Source organism: Sturnus vulgaris, chromosome 20, assembly GCF_052056855.1.
Source record: "Sturnus vulgaris isolate bStuVul1 chromosome 20, bStuVul1.hap1, whole genome shotgun sequence".
NCBI lineage: Eukaryota > Metazoa > Chordata > Aves > Passeriformes > Sturnidae > Sturnus > Sturnus vulgaris.
Window position 1 is genome coordinate 5,824,771 of NC_142262.1, and position 21,637 is coordinate 5,846,407.

General features: G+C 39.8%; 1 protein-coding gene across 6 annotated transcripts; it reads right to left on the reverse strand.

The window, feature by feature from the left end:
• Positions 1 to 1,383: 1,383 nt before the first annotated feature.
• LUC7L3 (LUC7 like 3 pre-mRNA splicing factor) lies at positions 1,384 to 20,524 on the reverse strand. 6 transcript variants are annotated; one of them, XR_015807754.1, is made up of 12 exons: positions 20,316 to 20,524; positions 13,690 to 13,756; positions 12,647 to 12,686; positions 12,239 to 12,383; positions 11,119 to 11,193; positions 10,926 to 11,030; positions 9,668 to 9,829; positions 8,976 to 9,259; positions 8,269 to 8,429; positions 4,988 to 5,113; positions 3,314 to 3,507; positions 1,384 to 1,834 (listed from the first exon to the last, which is right to left on the reverse strand). XR_015807754.1 is itself a non-coding variant. In XM_014878195.2 (12 exons), exons 1-12 carry the CDS (start codon positions 20,412 to 20,414, stop codon positions 1,822 to 1,824), a joined length of 1,389 nt encoding a protein of 462 aa, XP_014733681.1. In that variant the 5' UTR covers positions 20,415 to 20,524; the 3' UTR covers positions 1,384 to 1,821. The 6 variants fall into 6 exon arrangements, 5 of the variants coding, with proteins under 5 accessions (XP_014733681.1, XP_088032523.1, XP_014733683.1 ...); XM_014878195.2 differs by lacking the exon at positions 4,988 to 5,113 and adding an exon at positions 3,165 to 3,261 and having other exon boundaries at positions 3,367 to 3,507; XM_088176397.1 differs by lacking the exons at positions 3,314 to 3,507; positions 4,988 to 5,113 and adding an exon at positions 3,165 to 3,261.
• Between the last annotated feature and the right edge of the window lie 1,113 nt (positions 20,525 to 21,637).

Consider the following 21,637-nt stretch of genomic DNA (forward strand, 5'->3'; position numbering starts at 1 on the left):
ATTTTAATGCAACTTTGAACAATCATAGGCCATTTTTAACACCTAATAAAAGATTGTCAGACTGTCAAAACCAGTATGGAGAAAGCATGTAAGCAGTGCTTACTGAAATCAGCTACTTGCCTTTTGCCTAACATTGCTAGAAAATCTGGGATGGCATTTATCCCGGGCTCAAGCTCTGAAGATATTTCTCACCAAGATCCATCTCTGTAGAGATGTTTGTACAATCAAATCTGGAGGCAGAAAGGCACTGTGTTTCTTATGCTCTGCAAAACACAATTTTCCTTCATCTTCAAAGCATTAAAGACTCCCCTATGAGTCCCTATGAGACATGTCAGAATCTGAATCCCAGGCTAATCTGCTACAAGGTACCTCATTTTATCATTTTTACTTTTGCAAAGTAAGGGCAAATGCAAATCAACAAGCATGGAAGGTGGAACACAAACATTTTCACCCCTGAAAGAAGGAGCACATGCAGGAAGAGGCTGAGTCCTGACTCACGAGTTTCAAAAGGAGGAGGTTCATCTAATGTCTCCATGTAGAATTTAGCTATAATTTCACCTGCTCCCACTTTATTTTTTCCCAAAAACACCACCACACGCACTCTCCATCCCCTGTACCCCTGTGTCTGCTTTAGAATAATAAGTCAAAAAAGGAACACGGCTGTCTGCATGTGGTATCAAACCCAGCACTACTGACCAGAGGGACCAAGATGCAGATTCCTCCCAAGTGCACTTCCACACACAGGCCTGCAAATCAGCACAAGCTACAATGGTGTTCTGTCCATGCCTGACTTTGGTTACATATACAGTCAAGGCCTGAATACTAATGGCAAAGATAATGCTCTTTTTAAAGAATGTGAATTCACTGCCTTAATGCCACAGCACTGACTACTCCGCACTGCAGTTCTTTTCCAACAAGAACCACTGCTGCTTGCACTACAGCTTCACAGGGAAGCACGAGGCACATCTCCCTGCTCGTGTGTCTGTTCTGACAAACTGCATGGGGCTGTTAATCAATATCCCAAACCAATCCTGCAATGCAAATATGAGGCAGTTTGAACAATCTCAGCACTGGCATCTCTCTAAACATGCTGTTAAACTATTTTAGAAAGAGTTAATACCTACACTTTTATTGCAGGATTTCTGTGATTTCTTAACCAACTGCAGCAAAAGGCACTTAGTGGGGAGATGCTGAACCCAACAACATCTAACTGCTGCAAAAATAAACCTGAAATTAAATCCTGATGCACCAATAAAACTCAAACCCACAAACAGCACAGAGTAACTAAGCATCCAAATTAATGAACTAAGCTTGAAGACATGAGTAATTTATTAGGAAAGAAGCTTATTTAATATTAAATGTTCAATGACAGAGACAATCAAATTTGTAACAGAAATTCAAAGATACTTTATTTCCATTTCTCGTATATCAAGAAGCTAGGAATTGCTTAGTTGTAAAAATGGGATTCATTTTAGTTCGATTCACACAAATACTAAACATTTATTCTTGTGTTTTAAAGTCCAAGAATGAAAACTTGCAATTAAACACTGAGCAAGCCATGTGTTCAGGTTATGTTGGTTTCTTATCTTAAAAAGCCTTAAAGAAAAAAAGGGATACAGGACTTATATTCTCAGTAGCATATGTGCTATTATCAACACATCTTTCTGAACTCTGGGAGGAAACACCAGTCCTGAATTAAATTTTATAAAAAAAAAATTTCTAACTCAACTTTATATTTTTCTACGCCACTACAGCTTTCTTTCACCTCATTTTAAAGCAGATCTTCAGTTTAAGCTGTCTTCCACTGTCTTCACAGACTCTTCATGTAGTAGTCCTATAATGCAAAATTTTGGGAGAACAGACGATTAGACAGCATTAGGAGCATTTTGTTTACCATTCCTATACACTCGCCCAGTTGTTAGCTGTCATCTTAACTCTACAAAAACATCACCATTGAACATGACTGGCTTTAGAAGCAATGATGTAGCATTAATGGTTTAATATCAACATTAAATGTTTTAAGACTTCTGAGCATACATAATGCAACTACAGTAACAAATTATGTTGCAAGAAGCTCATTTATCAGCTGTCATCTCCACTGTTAGTTTCTTATTTCAGGAATACAACTAAAGACCTTCTGTAAGAAAGCTATGTCAAGAGTGGGGAAAAAACTTCAAGTTGTCCTTTCAATACATATTGTAATTGCCTATTGCTTAGCTGCTTCATTTCCCACAAACAGTTTCCAGCATACATTCCTGCCATCAACACTGTCATCATTTGGTGGCATCTGTATCCACATTTACATCTGCCTTACAAGCCTGTTACCAGGCATTCCACTGCTCTGTGCTATGGCTGACTGCAAAGTCTCCTACACAGTAGGAAATATTAAGCACATACCTCTTAAAGACTTGAATTGCATTGAAAGTAACAAGGCGAATATTATGTAGTGTTTATTGCATTTTAAACTCTTTAAAGATATCTAATTCTGGGCAGCACTGCATCCCTACACACAGTTGAAAGAAAATTCCATTCTGTTAACATCAGATTTACAGTATTCACACAATACACAAAAAGTCCTTTTCACTAGCTTCAAAATCAAAAACACAACAGTAAGCTTAAAGATTACAGGCAACAGCATTCAAACATGGATGTGGGTAGAGAAAGGAGTACCTGGCATGAGTACCTGCTTAGTTTGACTGAATCCTTGATTTTTAATTTGGCTTTTCATGGGCCGCTCACAACACCAACGCTGTGTGAGGTATGGTAGTCAGCTGCAATAATTCATAAACCCTACACTTCCATCAATCCAATGCTACTGGCTCTCGAGTTACAGAACAAACTGCATTAGAATGCAAGGCAATAAAGCAAAAAAACTAGAAACATCCTTGACAAAGAAATACTAGCAGTTTATATGAAAACAAAGTAGTCCAACATGTGCCTCAAATATTAAGTATTTAAGCAAAAGTTTCTGCTGATGTATCAACACAATATGGACTTAAATACAAAACCAGTTCAATCTTTTTTAAAAAAAGATAACAAAATCCCTAAAAATAAAAAAAAGATAATTAATTTTTCTATGGTGACTATATTACAAATATGTCCCAAAGAGGCACACTAATGGGGGCACGAGTCTGCTACAAAATAGCTGAGACAAAACAATGTACCTCAAAATGTTTTGCAGGACTACACTGTCATTTCCTTCAGAAGTTTGTCTTCTTACTTGACTTAGTTCCATCTTCATCTGTGCATACTTACGCTGCACTGTTAAACAGTAACAAAAAGCCCTAATCAAAGTTTGAAATAATGCACTTACCTCTGTCTGATCTGAGGTCTTATCAGATCAGTTTTAATTGGACTGAGTGTCACCTTCAGATTTTATGTCTTCATTGGTCCCATTGACCTCATTCTTAGTCTCACTCTCCTTCGAGTCTGTATTTGTGTCTTCACTCTGTTTTTCTCGACTACTGGACTTCACACTACTTTTTTTATCATCAGATCCCCTCTTTTCTGCCATGAAAGAAGACATTGACCATGGATTTCAAAGTAAAAACAAACATTGCACATGTGAGATATATATTGCATACAACATGGGACAATTACTTTCAATAGCAATAACAGTAATACTCAAGAAGTTACAGAAATAAGCTTCAGGCTACCATGCTAGAATGGAGAGGGGACAAAATAAAGGTAGAAGGGGACAGTAAAGGGTGGGGGAAGAGGAGAAAGGTCAGACCTAACAGAGGCAGCTACTCAGCTCTCTGTCAAAATGAACAAACTGGGGGTGAAGAGGTTAGGGCAAATGTGTAATTATGGTGCATGGCTTCCTTACTTATTATGGAACACTTCTGGTCCCCAAGTTGTGATTTCTGATTGTGTACGGCTTGCTTTGGTTTATAATTCTCATTAATTATGGTTCTTGAAAGAGAATCAGAAAAGAGTGGTGGGACAATGCTTGACTGAATAATCAAAGAAATTGACACTTGCCAATTAAAAACTAGCAATCTCAAACTATCAAATGCTTTGGGAAACAATATCAAGCACTGACAGCTTTGAAGGTGGAGATCAGTGACAACCAAAGCTAAATTTGAAGCTGTACATTTGTCAGCGTTAATTCTCAATTTTATAAAAACAGCAGTCATTTATAACCAACTCATTAGAAGGGCCTGGGGAGACAGCTTGAAAGATATATAAAAAGTAATTTTTTTTTCCAAAGGCAAAGAAACAGCAAGATGTGGGGGAAGGAACCCACAATTTCATCATGAATTGAGAAGCTCACTGAACCATTTACTACACTAAAAACTCAATCTTCAAAGAAGGAAGGAAGGAAGCCAGAAATAAAAATATTTCCATGGGAAGAAAAACATTCAGTATTAGACCTGCGTGCCTCATCTGTAAATTCAGTATTTGCAAATTTAATAAAAATACCAATTCCTGTTGTATTATTTCACACCGTAATATTCAACTCTTGATCAGTAAAGACACTCTGGAGAGAAAAAAAAATCCAAAAAAGCAACCTCTCAGATGTCATCATACAGAACAACATTCATGCTCTTTTTTCTGATTATTCCCTGCTATCCGAGCAATCAAAATAAACAATATAAATAGACAGATATATCCCCAACACAGGAACACACAGATTGAGCACTCTGAAAAAGCTATTTTAAATAACATTATCACCTAGACTGGCATAATACACTTTTATATTCCAGGAGACAAAGCAAGAAATTAAGCTTTAAAAGAGCAGCGATATCCCAACTTCTTTGTTTTATAACACACTACCAAAGGATAGGGTAAAGCCCTCACAGAGAAATGAGGGCAACTGCCTAATGCCACCAGTAGTGAGGATTCACCTGCAGCAGCACATCCAGTGCAGAGTGCTTGGAGAAAGCACGTGGCAATGTCACCCAGCTCACTGAAGGACTGAGTCACTCTGGCTCTGTCTGCCCTCGATTGGCCAACTCCGCAGGTAGATTGCACTCTAACTAACCTTGTTAACAAGTCTTCTTTTTGTGTCTTAAAGGTATCTCCGGTGCACACGTGGATCCACTGAGGAATAGTAGTCTTGTTTCCCCGCAGAGGACTAGTAGTCAGTCCAATAATCTTATCTTCTGTCCTATGTAGATATGGTAGATCTTAATAGCCCTATGGATGTGCAGTGTGCAGGGTTTTGTTCTGTCTTGTTTGTGTCTTGAATGTGGTTCAGGAAGGATAATTTTGTTTAAGGTTAAAAAAACCTAATAAACTGTGGTATGAAAGATCAAACTCTTCTTTCAGTATTAAAGTAGGTTTACCATAGCAAACCTCTAGTTTGCCAAGCAGAACTGAAAAAGTGTACTCAACAAATAGCCCAATAACTTTTCAACCCCTAGAGTATCTGCAAGAAGCTCCTCCACTGTATTTTTAATCAGTAAGAGAAAAAGCACATAAAATTAGTTTGCTGTTGAAACTGGGTGTATTATTTCAGCTGTGATCTATTAAGTATAATCACATAATACTGACTTTTCTTCCTGATTAAACACATGCACATTTTTCTGATTGAGTTTGTGTGGGCAACTGAGATGTGTTTTGTGAGAATTCCTATCACGACAAAGTGAATTGCTTTACTGTTCAGAAAATCAAACATAATATCCATTATTACTGAGGTGTTCTGGCAGTATTTGCTGAGGTTTAATCACTAACATTAAAACATGATAATTATTTTTATATAAGTACCAGAATCCAGATTAGGGAAGATAGAGAGCCAAGCCAAAGAAGTCTAGAGGCCCATTCCAGTATTAACCCTTCATAAAATGAAGGTCTTTGGAAAATAATTTTTCTTTTATTAAAACCCCCTATTTATTCCATCTGCTCTGAAGTTTGTTAACTTGAACAGCAGGTGCATTCTACTGGTTTATATTAAGCTAATGCTCAGCTGGTGTTTATGGCTGGTGGCTCCTTCCTTTAGTAAAGGAATCCCTGACTGTAAAATCACAAATCAAGTGCCCCCATTTTTATATGTTTATGTTTTTCTTATAACCTTGGTTGCTGCCTTCTAAGCATCTTAGTGAACAAAAAGCCAGGACTTCTGAATTTTCAAAGTGTGGCACTAATTTAATGTGCAACTGTTCCTTGAGGTTTCTTGGTGTTAATATTCATGTTTCTAAAGCAGTCTGAGACTTCCAGATAAAAGGAACTACCATGAGTAGTTACAGCCTTTTCTCATTACTTTTACAACTGCAGATCAGTGATGGCTATAAAGACAAGTAGATTCTGAAGCCAAGATTCTCAATGTACTAAGTTAAGATTTAACTTCTAAGTTACTACTGTGCAAAAGCCACAAAATTCAAATATGTGAATCTCTAAAGCTTTATTCTTAACCTACAGTGCCACATTGCAAATATGAAGATGCAATGGTGCTTACAGCTTCAGCACAGAAATTCAGTGTTGCCTTATTAATTGATATTGGTTTGGTTTTTTCCTTCCTCCCCTCCTCTTTTATATATTTTTTCTATTAAAATATTTTCCCAACAAAGGGAAAATCACAAACTTCTTTAGCATTACAGTCCTGCTCTAAGGCCTATTTGTGTTTTTACAAATGTTAGGATGGCACAGTCAAAAAAAGTAATTGATTTTCCCAGGTGGGATTTTCATCGCAGCTCATAGCATCACCTCACTGTTCTCATTTCTGGTGGAAGAAAGTAGCAAGCAGCAAATAAAACAGCCAGCAAGGAAATCAGTCAAGTTAAAACTAAAAATACTTGAGATGCTGAAGAAAGTTCACTAGCTCCTCTGTTTATGGGAAGATTAAGGAAAGAACTGAAAAGCTCAAAACCAGACCAAATTTGAATAAATAAGAAAACAGTTATTTATATGCATAGATACACACATTCAGGAGAACAGGACATTCTTGACCACGTACCAGAAATCTATTTATAAAGCAGGCAAAAAAGGCACAGTATCAGGTAGGAACAGTAATAAATGGACAGATATAGGTACAACACTGAATCCCAGTTTAAAGCCTGCACATCATTTCCACTGCCAACGAGCAAGCAACAAAACCCACTCTTTTATATGGCAAAGGAAAATGAGAGAAGAATCAATACTAAAGGTGCCCCACAGTATAAACCAAGTAATTGAAACAGTCCAAGGAAGTCAGGGAAGAGAAATACATGAAGCATTACCAACATTTTGGCAACCAATCCACTGGATAAATATGGAGAAGGGTCAAGCAGACAGGCCTATGCAACCCAGACACATGCACAGAGCACCTTTCATTCCAGAGAACCTCAAAAGTACCTTAGAAACACAATTGTTTCATCCATTACTGATGATCAGCCCTTGAAGTGGGGTGGCTGTTTCGGACTGGCCATTAGTCAGCTCCCCACCAGAGCCAGAAGCATTACGTTCCTACAGAAGTTCCAGAAGACTTTTAAAGGGGGAAATTTAGCAGTAACAGTGAATTAGTATCTTCTCACAAAATGTCAACCTACGGTGTTCTCACTGTAGCTCTCTGTAATCCTACTTAAAAGTTTCTGAGCTTCAGCCTCTGGTGAAGCAGTGAGTCCCCATGAACGCTGTGGTACATGGCATGTACAGCTACAAAACTGTTCCAAGAACTAACACAGCTTTCTGCTGAGACTCACCTGAATACTGACAAAGCAAAACTCACTTCGTTTAAACAACAAACAAAAAAACCAAACCAAAAAAAAAGTGAGAAAGGTGGGAGGGAAGAGCAGGAGACTCGGGAGAAGGCATAAATTGTCATTTAGAGCATTTTGCAATATTTATCTTTGACTGCATTTATAGATCGGGAAAAAAACTTAACAGCACTGTTAAAAGGATAATAAAGGAAACATGATAGTGTTGAGAAGTAATAGATGGTACAGGTGAGAAGCCAAGCACCAATCTCCCACAAAACATGTACCTGCAAATATCCACTAAGAGTAAGAATAGAAGACATTCATTAGGAAATGATGATTACAGGCTTATGTTTTTCTAAAGGTAAGGAGGTCCTAAAATATATAAAAATCCTTGCATGCTTCATCTGCAGACGAAGTACAACAGGTAAGAGAAGGGCACTGGGGTGTAGGTATGCACACACGTGCAGTAATGGCAACTGGAAAGAACAAAACGCTTCAAATTGCTTCCAGCAACAAACAGCTTTCAGAACCAGATCTGACTTGGTACTAAGAACTTTCAGTCATTCTTTGAAAAGCTACCAGTTTTTGAGACTCTAAGAAAAGATTCGTTTCAGAACTTGCTAAGAACTCAGTCTTTATACAAACATACCTTTTTCTTTTGACTTCCTGTCTTGCTCTCTCTCTCTGCTTTTGCTTCTGTGCTTGTAGGATTTCCGATCCCGGCTTTTTGACCGTCTCCTGTCCCTACTCCGAGACCTGTGTTTCCTTTCTGATCTATCATGGCTTCTGCTTCTCCTCCGGTCACGACTCCTTAACATTCAGAGACAATTTCAAAAACGTGTATCTCAGCTGCCATTTTCTAACTCAGAATATAAAACAGTTGAACAGTAGCACTTTTAAATACAGTGATTATCTGCAGAAACCAAGTCTTAACATATTGCATGTAAGTATTTCCCAGTACGTAAGAGCTGGTTTCATATTGCCTTCTTCATTTACTGAAACGCTTAAATAAACAGCTTAGAAGTATCTACCACCATGAAATAAAGACCAACTGAAGGAAGATACAAGACCCTACTTTTTGGAAGCATTCTTTGTCTGCTGAAAGTTCCCTCATAAAGCCACTTCCACCACTACGGTGTCATCTTCCAAAATTGGAGAGAAGACAGTGACACTCAGCAAAAACTTGCTTATCCCTAGAACCAATAAGGTGTGTCTTCACTTAAGAAGCAAGACTGAAGTGAAGCTAACAAATCAGTGCTATGACTCAGGCTGACAAATCAAGTCCCCACAAGAATTTTACCTTTTGGAAAATTACATGAAATTACTTAAGGGACACAGGGACACACACACAGGTACCTGCTTCGCCTTCTTTCTCTGCTTCTTGACCTTTTGTGGTCTCGTGAGCGGCTGCACCTCCTGTCAGAGGTCCTGCTGGAATGGCGGCTCCGTGAGCGGCTCCGTTTGCGCCTCTCCCTGTCACGAGCCCTCTCCTTTTCCTTTTCTTCCTCCTCACGTCGTCTCTTCCTTTCCCGCTCTTCTCTTTCCCTCTCCCTCTCTTTCTCTCTCTCTTCCCGTTCTAGCTTCTCTTTTTTCAACCTTTCATCACGGTCGGGCTCTTCTGTTCTTTTTCGTAACTTTTCCTAAAAAAAAAGTTCACAGGAAGAAACGAAGATTTCTCAAGATACTTAAGCTTATAGATTCTGAGGATGTAAAAGCCTAAACTTTTAAAATAGTTCAGTGTTATTTTCTAAACAAAGGACAGTGCTTCATAAAATCCCTGAAATGAAAATCCTTTGTCTTGCAGAACCTTTTTTTGCTTGTCACTCTCACAAGAACAGAGGCCATACTACATTTCTTTAAAAGTCCCCACTGACTTGACATCTTTGCTTGTATCTAACATCACAACAAATTACATCAGTGAAAGCACAGTGCAGGATTCCATTTCTTGGAGTGTTTCACCCTCTTGAGAAAATCCACTGGACAGTCTTTTATGTACATTAGGAAGCCTCCAAGCAGTTTTCATTTCAGTAACTGGAAGAAATACTTACTTTTAAATCTTCTACAGTAGCTTTTATTTTGGCATAACCCATGTGCTGTTTTCCCATCAAGTGGTCATCTACCCTGGACTGTGCATCTCCTACAATTAAAAAGGCTCCACAAACTTCACAAACTTCCATTTGTTTTTCCTGGGCTGCAAAGCTCTCAATTGTCTGAAAAAGAAGAATATTCAGTAAGGCAAAAGAAAAGTTTTAGTCAGTGGTTTAGAACTCTGTTACTGTTGTCAAATCCCAGGCTCTACTGAAAGCTGAAATCACATCTGCCTGCTTTACCTTTGAAGGACTGCACCCCATCACAGTAAACGGGGAGAAGAGAGGCCACCCTATGCCCATTCCCACATTGAAGGGGTCCATGGGAAACCACAGAAACACTACTCACTGCATTAACATGTACATAGTCATATCTGCAGCTTCCTTGCACTATCAGAAAAATTGAAGAAGTTTTTCTTTTAAAGTTTTCTTTTTCAGTTTTAAGATTTCTTTGGCACCAATAAAAATGCCTGGAGCTGCAGAACTACTATGGAATATACCTCAAGGAATCTAAAGGCTAGAATACCTCATAAAAAAACCAAAAATAAATATGGCTTCTATTTAAAAGTTTGGTGGTCAAATTAAACCACTGTTTCAACAGACATATGAGAAGTACACTGAAATTTCAACATAAACCCAGGTGATTATTGCTGTGCAATGTTCATGAATCATACTGTATGGACATAAACACGCTGCGTGCAACATTTAAGAGTTCTTAAAAAATAAAACAAGAATCTCAATTTGAGCATTTCATTAAACACTAAAACAAAATCTTTAAATTTAAGCTCCTTTTTATGAACAAGAACTTGATAATTAATACATTCCCTCTGGCTTCTGTAGGTCTCTTAGAGTCAGACTGATGCCTGTCTCCAGTCACAGCCCTGACCCAAGGCCTTTCTGTAACAGTCACACTGGTAGTTCAGTAGAATTATATTGCAGAGGCTACAGGGCAAAGTTTAACTGGCACCTAAACTAGAGGATGGTGCAAGCTCTCCTCCAGGACTGCTGGGTGAATAATGTCATAATTTGTGTGCTGGAAACCCACTTTCAAGGTAAAATGCCTGATCAACACACTGGACTAACACAACCAAATGTCCTGTTACTATGTAATAAATTCTGCACTGACCTTGCATGCCTTCAGTGGAAGGACAAGGTTATTCAGAATGTACTGTGCACCAAATTTTGATATGTCTCAGAGAGCTACAAACACATTACTTACTGAAGTTGTAGACCTCAGCAGTTCTCTCTCTTCCTTTAACTGTTCAACGAGTTTCATCATTCCTTGTGCTTCTTCCACCTTTCCTTCTGAACCCAGTTCTTCAATCTAAAAGGCAATTAAAAAATTGAAGTTTAATTTCTCATCAAGTAACAAAAGCAAGAGATCTCTCTTATGGGGGTTAAAAATCCCTCACCTGTTGAAGCAGTACATCAATTTTGTCAGTTAACACCTGAATCTTCTCCTCGTTTTTACCGGTAGGGCCTGCTCCCTGCAAAAAGCAGAAGAGTGAGTTGAGGCTTTTTTCTTTTCTTGTTGGGTTTTTTCTTCTTTTGTTAAAATAGCTTAAACACACAAATGTATATCTTCTCATATTCCAGAGATGCTCTGGGAATAACCTCCCCCTGGCGTCTTCTCCCATGAGAAGCTACTAATAACAGTCCAGTCTAATATAAAACACTTCTCAACACAATCTACTCCACCCTTGTTTAGTCTAGTCACTAATTCCTCCCAAATCAACAAAAATGTTCAAGGTCATGGCCCATAAAAGGTAAGAAAATTGTATTCAAAGTCCTGTTGGAGTTAGTAAGTTAGGAGTTCTAACCTCACAAAGTCCTAACTTTAAATGCTGACACTCCCATGCAGCTATTACCTATCTTTGCAGATATTCAAGTATGACTTTGAAGTTCTGTGGGCTTTGAATTTCAAATTGAGTGTAAAGTGTGAAAAGAATCTCACTTCAAAAATCTATTTGTTAGCAGTGTCTCTCTGCAGGCTGCCAGAATAGACTTATTGCTGCCCTCCCACCTCTGCTCTGCTTCACAAGTGGTATCTCTCGACTGGATATTGTCCACAGCTCCTTCTGAAGCAACTGGACTTTGTACAGAACAGCGAGGTGGGGCAGCAGAAAGGAGCAGTTTTCTTAGTCCTGGAAGTAACAAAACTCACAGAGCACTGGCCACAGTCACTGCTCCAAATCCATCAGGGGATAAGATACAGCTTGCTAGTGCAGGGAAGCAGGAATGTGCAACTAGTGGAGAGAAGGTAACCTGAGGTTGTGAGGGTAGACACACCTGACAGGTAGAGAACAGATACTCATTCTGAGGAAACAAGAGACAGTGAGAACAGAGAGAGCTCCTGCTGACTGTGGAGTCACCTGGCTCGTCCATTAGTGCCAGATGTGATCTGCTGGCTAACAGATGAAAAATCTTATTGATCAGGAATCTTATGGATAACAGTAAGTTTTACCTGAACAGACAAGACCCTGAAGATGCTATCTACAGGAAAAGCTGCCTCAATGACTCTTGCAGACTCACCCCAGAAGACTGCTGGTTCTGTGACAGTGCCAAACGAGCATGGCCCCTCCGGATCCTGCGCTCCACCTCTGCAAGCAGGCTCTGCAAATAGCGCAGGAAGTCTCTCTCATAGCCCACCTTCATAAATCGAGAGCTCTTCTCATACCTGAGACAGGATTTTCAAAATGAGAGCTCACATCAATCCATAACAGACAAAAATTAAGTAACAAGACATACAGTACTAAAAATTCTTGCTCACAGTAAGAAAATAGAATATATTTAAAGAAGGAAATTTTAATTTAGATGAAAACTTGAATAAATTTATGCAAATAAAAAGAGAAAATAATTTGTAATCTTTGAGTTGCTACTAACAAATTTCAAAGATACAAGAAACTCTATTTGCTTTAACACACCAAACAACAAACTTACTGTTTGCGCAGATTTTCATCGTGAATTTTTTCACAAGGACCTAAGAAGACAACACAAAAAGCTTAAGTTTGCATTCCTAAATGTTGTATTCCTATTCCACCAGCATTTGTTTGTGTATCACGACAGAAGAGGGTTATAAACAGTTCACAAGGACTTTTATCTTTCTGCCTTTCTGCTTCCTTTGCTTGGAGCTTGAAAGATACATTAAAGAAAAAGAATACCAACATCATTTAGTAATTATAAAACCAAAAGAGACTCTACATATGAAGTCTTCATAAAAATAGAATTTCCAGACCAAGTTCACATCAGTAAATACAAAGAAACAATGTAGTATCCTAAACATCTGGGGCTTAAAAAAACACCAAACAGAAAACTATATATGAATGGTAATTTCATCAGGCACTTTCTTATTTCCAGGGTTTTCTGCAACACACTGGCTACTTAAAACATAGATCTTTAGAATAAATTAGGAGGTATATGCTCTGAGTTCATGGAGGTGGCTGTGCTAAAATTCCTCACCTTCCCCAGACTCTCAAACTCTTCAACAGACTTAGAAACTAACTAAGACAAAAAGTCTGGTTTTGCTAAGTTACCATCTCCAAACTACATGCCACATGTAGCCATCACTTGAAAACCACAAGTAGTTCAGAGTTGATCTTCAAAAATAATTATTACAGTAAGTGAGTCTCTAAAATAAAAAAGCTCAGTAATGTAGACTCACACAAAAATAGGTCAAATCCCTGCCCAGGAAGAATAATCCAAACTAGAAACTGACACCTGAGCAGGAGAAAAGCACCCCACATTCAGTAATTTAGCTTACACAATAAGAAAAAAATGTTAAGAAGTTTTTCCATTTAGATAAAGCAGGATCTGGAATAAATATTATTTTTGGCACATTGTATCACTAGCACCCTTGAAATGACAAAAAAAAAAATCAGAATATTTTGACAGAACAATTAACAATAAAAACACAGTTTGCAAACAAAAGCACAACTGTAACTACTACACTAAGTGAATAAAAACTTCATGACTTGTAAACTTACCTAAATCAGAACGGGTATTTGTAAATAACTCAGCTGGGCAAAAGCCACAAAGGTAGTATTTGCAAACCTGACAGAGAAGAAAGAAATAGGCATCATTTTTTGCCTCTTGAATTGAAAATTTTATAAAAGCATTTTAATTTCTAAACCACAGTGATAAAGCTTCCTTTGAACATAGTAAAATTCCTGAAAGTTTTACACACCCTCTATATTTCTTGGCAGCACTAAGTGCTAAAAGATGCATCTTGATGACAAAACACCGAAAATCTTACTTTTCCTTGCAATATTAATAGCTTTTAATTTTACCACTAAATATTTAAGATTAGAGGAAAGTACCATCAATTTATAAATATTTAATATTTCCAGAGGAAAGGAATGAAGTCATATTGGACTAATTAATAAGTTTCAGTGAAATTCTTAACCTTGAAAAGCCACAAGTGGTGAGAACAATTGCCATGGAAGCACAGAACAAGTTCCTCTGCTTGCCTGGGACAACTTCACTTCCTCAGAGCTCCTGGCCTGGACAACTGGAGCCACCTGCACTCAAACATCAGGTACTGCCCCAAGGACTCTGATGGCAATTCAAAGACTGAGATTTATCCAGAAGCTTTCCCACTCCAATGCTTTTACAATCCCCTACTTTAAGAATGACAGGCAACAAGACATTCATTTTAACATGGTTTCCTACAAAGGGTTTGGTTTGGTTTGTTTCTGTACACTCTGGTTTTACATTATTGAGTCAGGCTCTTTTTCTGGTAACACAAAAAGACCACCAGAAAGTTCAAAAAACCACAAACCTGTTACTCTAGCCAGTAAATACTCAACACATGATGGGATAAAACCAGCTTTTTAAAAAAAGATTATTCACTCTCACCCATGATCTTAGCTAGTCAAGTTGGTCAGTTCCTGAAGTTCATAACACACAAATATCTCCTGTCTATCCATCAGAACAGCCATAAGGGTAGAATGAGAAATACTTTCATTCCCAACTTCATAAACAATCTTAATTAATTAACTTTTCACTAGACCCTTCACACAGATGTGACTGCCATTAATTAAGGTATAAATCCAAAACTAGCCTGGACATTCTTCCAGCATTTCCTTTACGTTACACCAGGTTCTAATTTTTGGCAAATCTGATAACTGTGAATGCATTACAGCCTAGCCCTAATCCTCTCACATGTCCTGTGGACAAACTCCTGCAGTGTCTTATCTCCCAAGACACAGACTGAAGTACGTGAAGAAAGAGGGGTGAGGAGAGAGGCTCCAAACACCATCACCTCACTAAAAAGCCTGTTATACCCATTGGGCAAAATAGATCAGCCTGATTTTTTCCAAGCTAACTGCCAGACTGCAAATCAGGCTATGGAAGTTAAAACTCTACTGACTGCTTTACAGATTACTCAGAAAAACAATCAGGCTTTCTATTAACAAACTATGGACAAGAAGTACAAAAAAATAAATCTCTTATTATGCAATTTGAATACTTCTCCCATGATCCAGGTTTGGACACTGGTACCTATCTGAAGCAATTTAGCAAGAATAGTTAAGAAAACGTGTGAAACATGAATTTTTTTTTTTTTTCGTCTCAGACGGAAGGAGAAAGTTACTTGACAAAATCTGGTTTCAGAATCTGCTCTTCTCTGAAAGCTGCAATATTCCTTGTTTTACTACAAAGTTGCTTCAAAGGAGCAGTTTCTGGCATGAATTTCTGTACTAGTCCATAAAAATAATTTCTCTATACATTCTCTTCTTCTTCCATTTTCTCATACTCACATCCAGGTATAAGGATCAGTGGAAAGACACTTCCCAAAAAATTTCAGAGATGGATTAGACAATTTCCTAAGACACAGAGAGCACAGTAATGACAGTCTGACCATACCATACTGTTAAAAGGGCTGTAGAATATCTTCTATCAACCAAAAAATTAGGCAAACTGGCCTGTAATAGTTTAGAAACTAGTAATAACAAAAGAAGCAAAGGAAAAGTAATTAGAAGTATGATGAACAAAACAAAACAAAAAAACCCACCCTCAATGAAAGCCAGAACTGTAATTATTATGAAATACCATTACTGGGAAAATCCTCTTTTTATAAACTGATGGTTACAGCCAAAAGTTGCAGTAACTAATACTAAAATATGAGGTTTAAGCATGCCATACACTGTATTAATATTTATATATATTAAAAATCCCAAACACAAGTCATATCAAACAAATTTAAACCCAAAATAATGACAAAACAGACACACACACACCAAAAAGCTGCCATAATCTTCTCCTACCAGCTCTAGATGCTGCCACTCTTGCACTAGCATGGCACTCAGTGAATGACCTGACATTCCCTCCTAGGAAGCAGAGAAACACTCCAGAGTGGTTCCAACCACTGTGGCTGAAGCGATTTTCTTCCCCTCTCACACCTATTTCATGATGCTCTTCAGCTGAGTTTGCTTCAACAGGAAAACACAACTTGCTGGAATCCTGCAGAATCTTGCAGGTATCATTCCAGCTCAGCTTCACTGAGTGCAACATCTGCCTTTCCAGGCTGAACATCTGCACCTCCCATCAATCCAAACTAATCCATGGTGAGTGGGAACAGTAAGGACCAAGGAATGGCTTAAGGATCACAGAACCATTAAAGGATTGGAACAGAGGTGAGTGATCAGTTGGCATCACTCACCCACGGGTTATCAGGCTGCTGCTCTAATCACAATATGCAAACACATCCCATAACAGGCAGTTTGGCAGGCATAATTCCCTATGCAGGTAACGAGCATTTATTCCTTTCTGCAGAACCGTTTTGCAGAATCTGACAACTCTGCTAGCGAGAAGGTGCAACATGAAAGTGTCACTGTCGAACTGAAGCTGCAGGATAAGCCACAGCTTGGGTCTCAAGGTCCCCGAGTGCTCACATTGTGATAAGACACTACAACAAACAAGGATGCTTGGAACTTTCCACTTCTTCATCACAAATTCACTAATCCCTGAAATCTCTAGGAGATGGTAAAGTCGTATCCTTCACATCCAAGTCCACTAAGTTAACAGCAAAAATTCCAAGCTCAATTGGAGCTTGGGAAGCAGCTCAAAGCTTTCCCATATAAAGAAGCTATTGACAGCTCTGTATTGTTAATGCTTCTACATTAACATGATCCTCTTCTGCAAGAAATTTATTTACTGAGAAGAATTTATTTACTGGAGAAGTATCTCTCTAACAGTAATAAACAATTACAAAAGCAAATTCCTTTGGGGAGACAATTCCTAGTAAAAACACTGAGAATAAAATCCAGCAGTGTGGCTTGCACATCAAAAACTAGTAAATTCTTTCTCATAGCTGAGTTCTTTGAATCCATTAAAGCTCACACGCAGCAGACATTTTAAGAGCAATGCCCGCCCACTCAAACCCAAACAAACATCAGCCCTTCTCCCAACCCACTCTTAAAGATAAACGTTACTTGTTTTTGGAAGAGTATTAGTAATGGAAGGTTAAGTCCTCTCCCTTCGTCCCCTGGAGGATTAAGTCCTTAAATTCTACCTAGATACAAAGCAATTTAAGGTCGCTGGCATTATAAAAGTAAAAGCACAACACATCATAAATAGCTAAAACCATCCCATCATACTCTGAATACAAACCTACATTATGAGAAAATGAATTATCAGAGATGATTGCTCACAGCCATTCGTCTCTAACAGCTCTTCACCCCTCTCCACTTTCTGAAAAACCTGAGTTTTCCTAGAAAAAGCATCAAAATTTCAAAGCTTACAGGAGCATGGGCAGCCCTTGCTGAGGTGCCTCAGAACTCTAATGCAATCGCTATTCCCATAAGAACTGGCTTTGTGCAGGTAGCATATTAAAGCAGGAAGGTGTGAATCAATAAGGAAAAAATATAAAACATATAAAGATATGCTAGTAAGCAGAAAGATTAAAATATATGATACTAATAATTTCTTCCTGCACAGAAAACAAAGCCTTTTTGCCAAAACCAGACTGATCACCTAAGGACATGCCATCATACTGAAATATACCACAAGTGGGATTCCAATTTTTAAAGATTAAAGGTTTTAATCATGTTGAAGTTTTCAAGTAAGAACTTAAACTCTACAAAAGCTTTTATAATATATGATCGACATATTTCATTGGCACTGCAAATAAATCACACACTGAGCTATCACACCCTCTGCTTCCACACTTTGCACTTCCACCTTGGATTTCACTGCACCTCCAGTTTGATAGCCACGTGGATGCAATCTCCAAATGATAAGCAAAATACAGATGAGCTTCTTGTGATAATCTTCCACATTCAAAACTGATGAAATGTGACTTTGGGATCAATACAACATGCTGGCATTGAGCAGGCTGCATGTTGATCTATGCCTAATCTCAAAAGAAATTACATTAGCACATGCATTTCACCTGTAAAGCAGATCAGCAGGCAGAGGAATTAACGGTACCATTTGAACCTTATCTGCATTTCCTATCTTTTAAAACATGTCAGCACTGCAAATTTAATCTTTAGGTGACAAAGAAAGCCAAACTGAGACACGTGTTTAACAGCAGTAATTGTTGGGTTTTATGAACTCATCAGTTGACTACAGAAACCCAGGAAAACCTTCTTTGCAGAAAGGTTGTATTTAATCACAAATTAAAGCAGAAGCAGAGCAAACAGCAGCAGATCCTACATGACTGAAGGCTCAACCCTAAGCCTGTAACTTTGCCACTGCTCTCAGACACTCTCACTCAGGACAGCTCTCACTTTCGGAACTGTCAGAGAACTGGGAAGGAGAGACAAGGCCCTGCTTCTAAAACAACAAAAATGAACAGCTTAGAGACAGAGTCCTTTGGCTACAGTCAAACTCTTTGGCCTAAAGTGTAAAGAAAATCTGAAAATATTCTATGATTTTCTCATTTGAACATGAAGAAAGTAATCTGAATTTATTAGAAGTAAATGATGGGGAAAACAAAAACCAACTAAGAAAATAAGTCTTTCTCACCTTAATGAATAAACCAAACCAAACCAATCCCCTTATTTTTCTATCTGGACCGATAGGGCTCAAGCTATTCACCTTGTATTTCACATATTTCATCTAACTCCTCCTAATTTTAAATTCACAATCAAAGGAAAATATCTAACTGAACACCTAACTGAATTATTCTCTTAATAAAGTAAGTCTAGAAACACATAAACAAGGTCATGAAAACTTCCTTAACTCACAATTTCTTCCTGACCTGACTGCTTACCTATAGAGCAGCGTTTTTCAAGGGAGGGAATAGTTCCTCATATTTGAAAAATCTAAGATAATTAGGTATTGGTCCTAAGGTCATGCAAACTCAACCAATTCAAACAAGTATTATTCTTCTTTAAAATTACCTAAATCCCATATAAAAACATGAAATCATGTCTTTGATTAAGATGCAAACTCAAAGCCAAACTCAGGCATTTCTCCCTCCTCCCAAAAAAACAACACCCTAAGCAAATACTAAGGGGGGGAGAACTAAACGCTTTGTGCAGCTTAAACCAGAAATTCCTATCACTTAAGTGATAAATTATTGTGATACTTTCTTTTAACATATGCCATAACTAAAAAAAGGTATAGTGAACAGGAGAAAATAAAATTTAAAAATTCATCAGTGTTCATCTCTCCCAAAGCAGCAGCTATAGGAACTCTGTAGGTACCACCGAGTTTTCCTGAAATAACTAACAATTCAACTATGATCACCAAAACTAAATCATCATTCATTAAAGCTCAACCAGTTGAGAAACCCCAATTAATAATGACAATGACAACGACAGTAACAACAACGTTGTCTTTTTTGGGCTACTTATTGCAGAAAATGAATGAACACCACTTTAACAAAAGTTCGTAACTACTTTTAAACAACAGTTTTGCTTAAGTTAGTGTCCATCCCCCTCTCCCAAGCAGATTCCTCTGAGTGAGGAAATATGGAAAAAAAATCAAGCTTTTCTTAACGAAATCCCCACTTTCCGAAATCTTAATGTTTTTCCTTGTAGTACAACCTCCAGATATTAAAGTCGGTATCTGCGTGGCCTTCTTCTTCCTCCCCCAACACCACCCTCAGGAGCACATCCAGAGACATTTATCTCCCAAACTAGAACATCTGCCTCATTCCCCTTCGTGCGAATCAGCAGTTTATACTCAGAAGTGTTGAATTCCTTGTGTTGAAACCGCCCCACCTTATTTTTGTGTTTCCCTACGGGTAACCTCCGCCACCACAGCCCTCTGGAAACCCCCGTTCGCGTTAACGGCGGCCCCGGCGGGCACAGCCTTCCCCCGCAGACACCCAAACACCGGGGCTGTCCCTCCTGCAGCCCGGCTGTGTTGGGATCTTCCTCCTCCTCCTCCTCGGTGAGGCTCGGCGCTGTTCCCGCTCATGGCCAGGCCCGGCTCGCCCCAGGCCGCCATGCAGGGCCCAGCACAGAGGGCGCGACCCGCACCCCGACAAACCACGCGGAACCCCCGCTCCGGCCGGCACCTCAGCCCTTCCCTCTTCCCCCTCCCCGCACTTGTCCCCGGCCGAGAGAAGCTGCCCATGTCGCTCCGACAAACCCCCGGCCCGGCGCAGCGTGCGAGAGCAACGAAGGAGGGAGGTGAGAGGCGGCCCCGCTGCACTCACGCTCTCGTGGTCCCACCGCACGTTGCTGCGCTTTTCATCCGGGGCCAGGTTCCTGTCCCGGCCCATGAGCTCATCGAGGAGCTGGGCGGCCGATATCATGGTGAGCTGCGGGCCGAATCCTCCTCTCCAGACACCAGCTCGGCCGCCTCGCCCCGACCGCCCGCGCCGCGCCTGACAGAGACAAAATGGCGGCGGCGGCTGGCCCTGCCCACAATGCACCGCGCGGGCCGAGCCCGCCGCGCTCCGCTCCCTCACGGCGCCGCCGTCCTGCCCGGCCCGGGCCGCCGCGGGCCACACGGACAGGGACGGGCAGTCCCGGGAAACAGCGGAACGCGGAGCCGCCACAGCCGCGTGTGGCTCCCCGTGAGGGGCAGCGGTTGCCGCACAGACGGTGTCGTGCCCAGGGAAGTGTCATGACCGGTAATGTGCAGCTCCCTGTGGTGTCACTGCAGGCGGTGAACTGTCCCGACAGACAGGGTCCGGCCCAGTCAGCCCAGCCCCAGTGCGGTGTCAGAGCTCGGTGACACAGCCTACACACACAGACTGTGCTGGTGGCTTTGCTGGTCATGGCTGCAGGCTGAGGACACGGGCCTGGGCACAGCTGAAGCAGTGTCACGGTCCCCTGTGCATCCTGGCAGGACAAAGTCACCCAAACCGCTCCTGATACACCAGTGCTGAGTGCTCCCAGCTGTGCGTGTTCCCGTAGGAATTCAGAGAACTGTAGGATCCTTATGACTGGAAAAGGCCTCTAAGATCATCCAGTCCAACCATCACCACACTCACCAATAAACCATGTCCTCAAGTGCCACATGCACATATTTTGTGAACACTTCCAGGGATGATGACTCCACCACTTCCCTGGAAAGCCTGTCCCCATGCTTGACAGGTGGAGAGAGAATAGAATCCTGCATATGTAACAAAAATCTTACTCTTTGACCTTGGAACCAGCCCATTTTGTTTTCCTTTCTAGGTGTGACTTTGAACTTGATATATATTGAATTTCACATAGCAATTGTCAACTATTTCCCAATTACTCACCATCATTTTGAACGTCTAAAGTACATGCAATTAATTAAGATTTGAATTATATTTTTTGAAAAGCTTGAAGCCAGCGTTCATGCTGATCCTGTAAAACCCACTTAGACTGACAGCAACTTTTTTCAGTATCATGCAAGCACCAGTTGTTACCTGAGGAGTTTCCTTTTGGAAATCTCCCCCTAATGCAGCACTGTGAGGCACCACGAACTTCCTTCAAGCTTTGCAATTTTGTAATGATTCAAGAACCCAATGGAACGCTCAGAACAGTGTGATTGAAATCAACG